The sequence below is a fragment of the Seriola lalandi genome, unplaced genomic scaffold (genome assembly GCF_002814215.2).
Source record: "Seriola lalandi dorsalis isolate HSWRI2012SDOR001 ecotype SW California unplaced genomic scaffold, Sedor1 jcf7180002049936, whole genome shotgun sequence".
NCBI lineage: Eukaryota > Metazoa > Chordata > Actinopteri > Carangiformes > Carangidae > Seriola > Seriola lalandi.
In genome coordinates, this window is record NW_019520489.1 from 5,611 (window position 1) to 12,046 (window position 6,436).

The window sequence follows — 6,436 nt, forward strand, 5'->3', positions numbered from 1 at the left end:
AAAAAACATTTTGAAAATGTATTAAAAATCAAAAACTGAAATATTAGTATTCACACCCTTAAATCTGGACTTTGTTGAAGCTCCACTGTCAGCAGCTACAGCTTTAAACTGACAACGAAGTGAAATATGGATTAAAGAAAAGGGTACAGAAATTCAATCCTGGTAATGACATCGTCTCTGACCGAAGATAGGAAGTGAAAAATGTATCAGATGCTTGACTGTGTGACAGACACCATGTGACTAACCCTCATCACTTCTGCTGGGGGGTCCTGAAGCATCAGACTGTGATTGTAAGATTCATGTTTTAAAACCTTTACAAATAAAGTCGACAATACGAAGGAAATAACTTTCTTACTTCATCAGTCCTGACGATCTGACACTCGCAGGGTACGTGCGGTGTTAACACGAATGACTGCAGCAGATTTACTGTTGAAACTCTTGGTAACTTTTGAATCAGAGAGAGGTTCAGAAAACAGCGAATCACAAAAACATGTGATCTGGCAGAAATGTTTTGGAAAACCATCATGTTGCACGAGTCAAGAACACAATAAAAAGAGGAAGTCAGGTGGCAATTCTTAAAAAAACACAAGGAAATAGACCAGTCCAATCTTCTTTTACAAAGAAAAAAACCCTAAACAAATATCAACCTCTATCAAAATAACGGAGAAAGGAAAGTGTGGAGGAGGAAACAGGACCAGTTCAAGATCCAAGGCCTCCACCTCATCTGTCAAACATGGTGCTGGTTCTGGACCGGCTCGGGCATGTATGTGTAAGCAGCAGGGTGAATACTGAAGCCTGCAGGAGCGGTCTGTGGCTCATTGGACGACATTTCATCATCCAGCAGGACAACGATCCTGATCATGAGGTCCAGGAGTTTTCCAAGGTGAAAGGAGAGAAACCAGCACTGAACACTTCCTCTTCTCAGAGAATTGTAAAGTCAACCTCTGAGACCAAGTGTAAATGATGCAGAAAGTGCTGATAAATGAAGTAAAATCATGGAAGCCAGTAAATAAAATATAAACACACATGCACACAAAAATTTCAAAAAACAATGTTTAGATAGTTTCTCAATAATAATATGAAAATCAATAGAACTGGACAAATGAATGATGTAAAAATAGTTTATAATATGATCAAATGCAGTATAATTGTATATGTTTCATCAAAATGTTCATTCAAAAACAGGAAAGCTTCATGAATCATGACATTTAAAAACAAGTCAGCATGTTTTGTTCTGACACAATGACATGTTTGCATTTTTATCTTTAGAGAAACAGGGACCTCTAGTGGACGTGTTCGAGCACTGACTCTCTGTGTGTCCTGTCTCCACACATGAACCAGCAGGACGACCACAGTTTGTTTATGTGCTGTTTGTGAATGAATGATTTTGTGTGGACCCCGCTGTAGAAGAAGAAAATGGGGATCCAAATAAAGAATAACACTGAGGACTGAATCAGTGCTGTTGGTTGCTGCTGTAAGAACAATGATGCGTTCACTTACTGTTGTACAAACTGACATGCATTTGAATACAGATATGATTGATTATCAGTGACCACCAGTCTTCGAACTTTGAACTGAATTAAATTATTTTTATTTTTTTTAAATACAAGTGTGATGTGACAAGGCCTTGTTGGTGATCACATGAGTTCTGCAGGAAGATTCAGCCACAGACATTTCATTTGGGGACATTGTTGTTGTTCACAGATACAAGGTGTTTTCCAGAGTTTACTACAGTTCATAGTTTCACAGCAGCTGTAGTTTCTTCAACATCCTGTTAGTTTGATGTGAACCCTGATCACTATATTTACAATCAGATGTCTTAGAAATCATACATTTAATTTGCTCACAAATGTTATAAAGAAACTACAGAAAACGTGTATTGTTGCTGCACAGTACAAACTCTGCCTCTTAATATTTGGTGATTATCTGGTCAAATCCCCTGTAGTGAGTTCAGACAGTTGTGTTGATTGTCCTTCTTCATCAGATGTAGATATTTTGGAGCTACGTAGACGGCACAGCAAAAATACAACCAGCAAAAGAATAGAAGGGATCCCAAGCATAAGAATCCCAATAATCACAAGATAATCCTCAGATGGGTCCTTGATGAAACCACCTGAAACGATAAAAGAGAGCAGCATGGTGTTTATATAGAAATCTATTTCAGTAAGACAAAGTCAGTATAAAGGTTTTTATAAACATGTCAACAACTCCTCCAACCTGAACAACCACACAGGTCGTTTTTTTATTCAACACTCTAATACGACCCATAGGAGTGTTTCCTGAAATAGTGCCCCTACAGCGACAGGCGTTCCGGATATCAGTTGTCATGGTTACCATATTAAAAACGCAACTGCACCGAGAGCGGCCTACTGAACATTGCCGTGGTTACTATAATAACAGGTCATGCCTTGATTAGGTTTAGGCACAAAAACTATTTGGTTAGGTTTGAGAAAAGGTCGTGATTTGGGTTAAATAAGTACTTCCTCAACATCAGACAATCTTTGTTGTCATGGTTACAATAATGACAACAAACAGTCATGGGTAAAAGAAACAATATAAACTACTGGTCTCACATGGGAATCGAACACCGATCTCCTCTATCATATTCATCCATCCACCACCACCTCCTCTTGACGTGGACTTTGTCTCTCTTCATGCTACGTCACGGCACTTTCCCCTTTGCTCCGGTCATCATCACTAAAACCACTGGAATTCACAAAGCAACAAAACCTAACTATGGGTCATAACCGTTCGGACGGACGACCTGTGGGCTCGTTTTTTACAGGACAGTCTGAAAGATTTCTACCTGGAACATGAATCTGTGTCTCTCTGGTCTGGTTAATGATCTTCTGTTGGACTCTACAGGTGAAGTTGTTGCTGTGTCTCTTCTCCACAGTCACTCTGCCTCTGACAGTATAGAGGTCATCAGGACCTCTGATTGTCTTTGTTCGTCCAGCAGAGAGCAGCTTCCCCTCACCGTCCAGCCACAACAGCTCAGGTTCTGGATGCCAGCCTTTAGACTCACACTGTAACACCAGTGTTCTACCTGTATTTGCAGTAACCTTTATGACAGGTGACGATACTGAACCTGGAGATAAGAGAGGAGGTCTTGGTCACTTTGAGGTCACTTTGTAACTTTATGTATCAAATTGTGTTTGTGTTAGTTCAGTTCAGCTGATCAACACAGAGTCTGACTCACCAACACTGAGATGGATGAAAGCTTCTTCCTGCACTGAGTGAATGTAACATCTGTATTTTCCTTGATCAGACAGTTTCACACTGAAGATTTTCATGGAGACGTTTCCTTGTTCCAGTTCATCCACAAACACTCGTGTTCGGAAATTATACGAAGGATTTTGAATCCAATGCTTCAGTCCCTCTTTGTGAATATGGATGTATTTTGGGTCCAAACCAGGTTTAGTCCACTCCACTGTCCTGGCACTGATGGCAGGTTCAAGGCGACATGGCAGAATGACATCATCACCAGCCAAGGCTACAATTGGTTGATGTGAACAAATCAACTCTGACTGAGCTGCAAGGAAAAAGAACAAACAAAAAAAGCAGCTTTAATTCATGTCATCACATCGAACTTTTCAATTCTGAAAGTGACAAATAATCAATCAATCAGAGGGAGAACCATCATAATCTTTGTGTAAGATTGTGTAGCACCGATCGTTTTCTGCAGTTGGAAAAGTCATGTGGATTTCTGTATCTCAGAGAAGCCCTGAAAGGCAAGTTTAAAAAAAGAAAAAAGCTCAGAGAAGACTGCGTGCTCTTACTTTTAAAACAAAAATGTCATCACCAGCAGGCGATCACATGTTTCTGAAAGCATCAGAGTGACACAAGTGGATTTTCATTCAGACTGGCAGAAAGTTTGTCTCAAAACTTGTTTGTTTGAGATGTTTACACACAGATTTTCAAAAAGAAAGAGCAAAAGAGCAAAAACTTTTTCCTTTCTCTCCAAAAAATATTGTTTATACAAAAAAAAAAAAACCTTGCCTTTCACTTGCCTTTGAGGGCTTCCGTAGTTTCTTCTTGTGGCTTAAGTTAACAAATCAACAGAGGTAATGTCACAGGAAAACCCACTGGTTAACTCTCAAACCAATCAGAGAGCTTGCTACATCCCATGGCCAATTGGGATTGGTCACAGAGAGGCTAAATGACTACACTAATCAATTAGCTAATAGGAAAAGCAGCTGGAAAAAGGAATTGAAGAGTGAATCTAGGGATGGATTCCCATTTTTAAAATACCTTTTAAAAAAGTATTTCAAATTCTATTATTTATTCATGAATGAATAAATGCTTTTATAAATGGTTTACTTGATGAGTAAAGTATTTATTGATGGATTAATCATTCATTTATCAATTCTTTTTACAATTCCTATTTCTAATGCCTATTGAAATATTAATTAAATAAATGCTTTATCATTTTCCCTGTGTTCTCCTGTCTCATTGCTGGTGTCTCATTCATCTAATCTGTTGTGACCCGTCAAAAGCTGTAAAACAAACACACCTCACTGCCGGAGTGCAACGCTACTGTCGTCGTCTGGATGGCTTTAGACCGCAGTTCAGTCAGCTGAAACTCTACATCTGAATGTATTAATCTATTTGCATTCAGGAGAAGTTTTGCTTGGAAATTACCTCCATGAGAATGTATTAGAAGAATGATTCTGAGATATAAAAGCAAATCACTGATACTGAGATGTAAAAGTGAAATACTGATGGGAATGAAAGACAGTCCAGCGCTGGGGTCCATCACTTGATGCAGAATCTTGAGTTTCTGAAATATAAAAATCAATAAATCAATAAATCAAATATCAAGAAGTCCCCGGTATAAAAAGTGGGGACTAAATACCAGACTTAATAATAACCCAAGCACTCCTGCTCGGAAAGGAACCGCCCTCCTCAGGTGCCACTACTTTACCAAGATTAGAGGTTATATGGGTCTATACCTCCTTCTTCCTTTGTTCTTTCTTTTTCACCTCAGCCATGTCCATGTGCATCTCTGCCCTCCGGCCTCATCCATGGGTCTCCCTCACAAACAGCCTTCCCCCTCAGCTGTTAGATTTGAAAAACAGTCTCTAATATACGTCTTCACTTCTAGGAAGCTTCTGAGTTGTTATCTCAGTCATCATCACACGGGTAAATGGCGCGCAAGTAAACCACAACCGACAGTTACTCTGCAACTTCCTGTTATCTCAAATATGAAAGTTTGTGCACAATAAAAATGGGTAAAATCCCCAGAATTGGACAACTATACACAACTTTCCTGACATATATAATCATATCTATATCATAATCTAAGAGAACATTTTACAATTAGATCAGTTCAGGTAGTTTATCCTTCAAGTCTATTATTCATCTAAGTAGTAAAATATTGAAAACTCTGACAGATGATACAGGGAAAGGTTGTACAACATGTCCGAACTGACTTTAAGGCATAAATAACAATTCAAGTCCAGTGTATTTAGACAATAACGGTAAAATGCCTAAACAACATAAATCATTTGTTTTTAAATGCATGAAATTATCCGCAAGTTTAAACAGTCAAAACTTTCCCATGTTTAAGATTATGAAATGATGATGTACCCAACATTTAACACAAAAGTTTTAATTTAAAAAGCAATTCTTACCTGTAAAACATGGCGAACGGTAAGTTTCTCTTCTGAAAAACGATGCGAGCGTCACAACTGAGGAAATGAGGAGGCGTCAATGTGAAGCATCCTGAACAAAGACGTGCGAGCAGGAGCTGGTGTCAGTCTGTGGTTTTCAGTCCACAGCGTATGTAATGTAGTGACAGCGTTGATTACAGCGGTACATTGATTCTATGCAGAATTAAATCTGTTGAACGTGTCTGTTAACTGCACAAACAGATGGAGAAACTACTACAAGTCCGATTGTTATAACTACACATACTGCACTGCATATAAGAATCCTGTATGAATAATAAATGAATAAATAAAACAAACCGCTCTCACCGTTACAACGAGGAAACCACAGAGTGTGTCTTCGTTCTCCACCAACATCCCAGACCAATCAAAACTCTCAGCTAAACTTACTGTCACATGATCCTTGCAGGGACTTTTGAAACATCGTTCTATTTGACTTCCTGCACCAAGGGTGTGAAGCTTTTCTGTTTTCAGTGTGAGTGAGTCACATCGCTCCACAGACTCTTTCATCTCCTTCACTGATGGCGACAGAGGGTGATTATTTGAAGTGTTGATCCATAAAAAGAAATATTTGAGGTTCCAACCTCATTAAGCGTAATATAAAGAGACATTTAGTCTCCCACTTTATTTGCATGTAAATCTAAATAATTACATTGTTGTATAAAGTGAATGGTGGTAAGAGTAGTCAGACAGTGTTGTGCCCTCTTGTGGTTGAAGTGAGACATTTTTCTAAATGCATGTCGACTCCAGCAGGAATTTAATTGGCA

General features: G+C 38.8%; 2 protein-coding genes across 7 annotated transcripts in view; one reads left to right on the forward strand and one right to left on the reverse strand.

The window, feature by feature from the left end:
• The window catches only part of LOC111649075 (ladderlectin-like), a 6,911-nt gene extending 5,604 nt beyond the window's left edge, over window positions 1–1,307 (forward strand). Inside the window, exon 5 of the mRNA XM_023398815.2 lies at window positions 1,270–1,307. Within this exon, the coding sequence (XP_023254583.2) occupies window positions 1,270–1,307 (38 nt within the window). The remainder of the gene's footprint in view (window positions 1–1,269) is intronic.
• LOC111649077 (butyrophilin subfamily 1 member A1-like) lies at window positions 1,108–6,079 on the reverse strand. 6 transcript variants are annotated; one of them, XM_087171848.1, is made up of 7 exons: window positions 5,979–6,077; window positions 5,634–5,724; window positions 4,953–5,058; window positions 4,642–4,780; window positions 3,200–3,532; window positions 2,807–3,088; window positions 1,108–2,113 (listed from the first exon to the last, which is right to left on the reverse strand). In XM_087171848.1, exons 3-7 carry the CDS (start codon window positions 5,001–5,003, stop codon window positions 1,923–1,925), a joined length of 996 nt encoding a protein of 331 aa, XP_087027974.1. In that variant the 5' UTR covers window positions 5,004–5,058; window positions 5,634–5,724; window positions 5,979–6,077; the 3' UTR covers window positions 1,108–1,922. The 6 variants fall into 6 exon arrangements, with proteins under 6 accessions (XP_087027974.1, XP_023254584.1, XP_087027976.1 ...); XM_023398816.2 differs by having other exon boundaries at window positions 5,634–5,690; window positions 5,979–6,076; XM_087171850.1 differs by lacking the exon at window positions 4,953–5,058 and having other exon boundaries at window positions 5,979–6,079.
• Window positions 6,080–6,436: the final 357 nt, after the last annotated feature.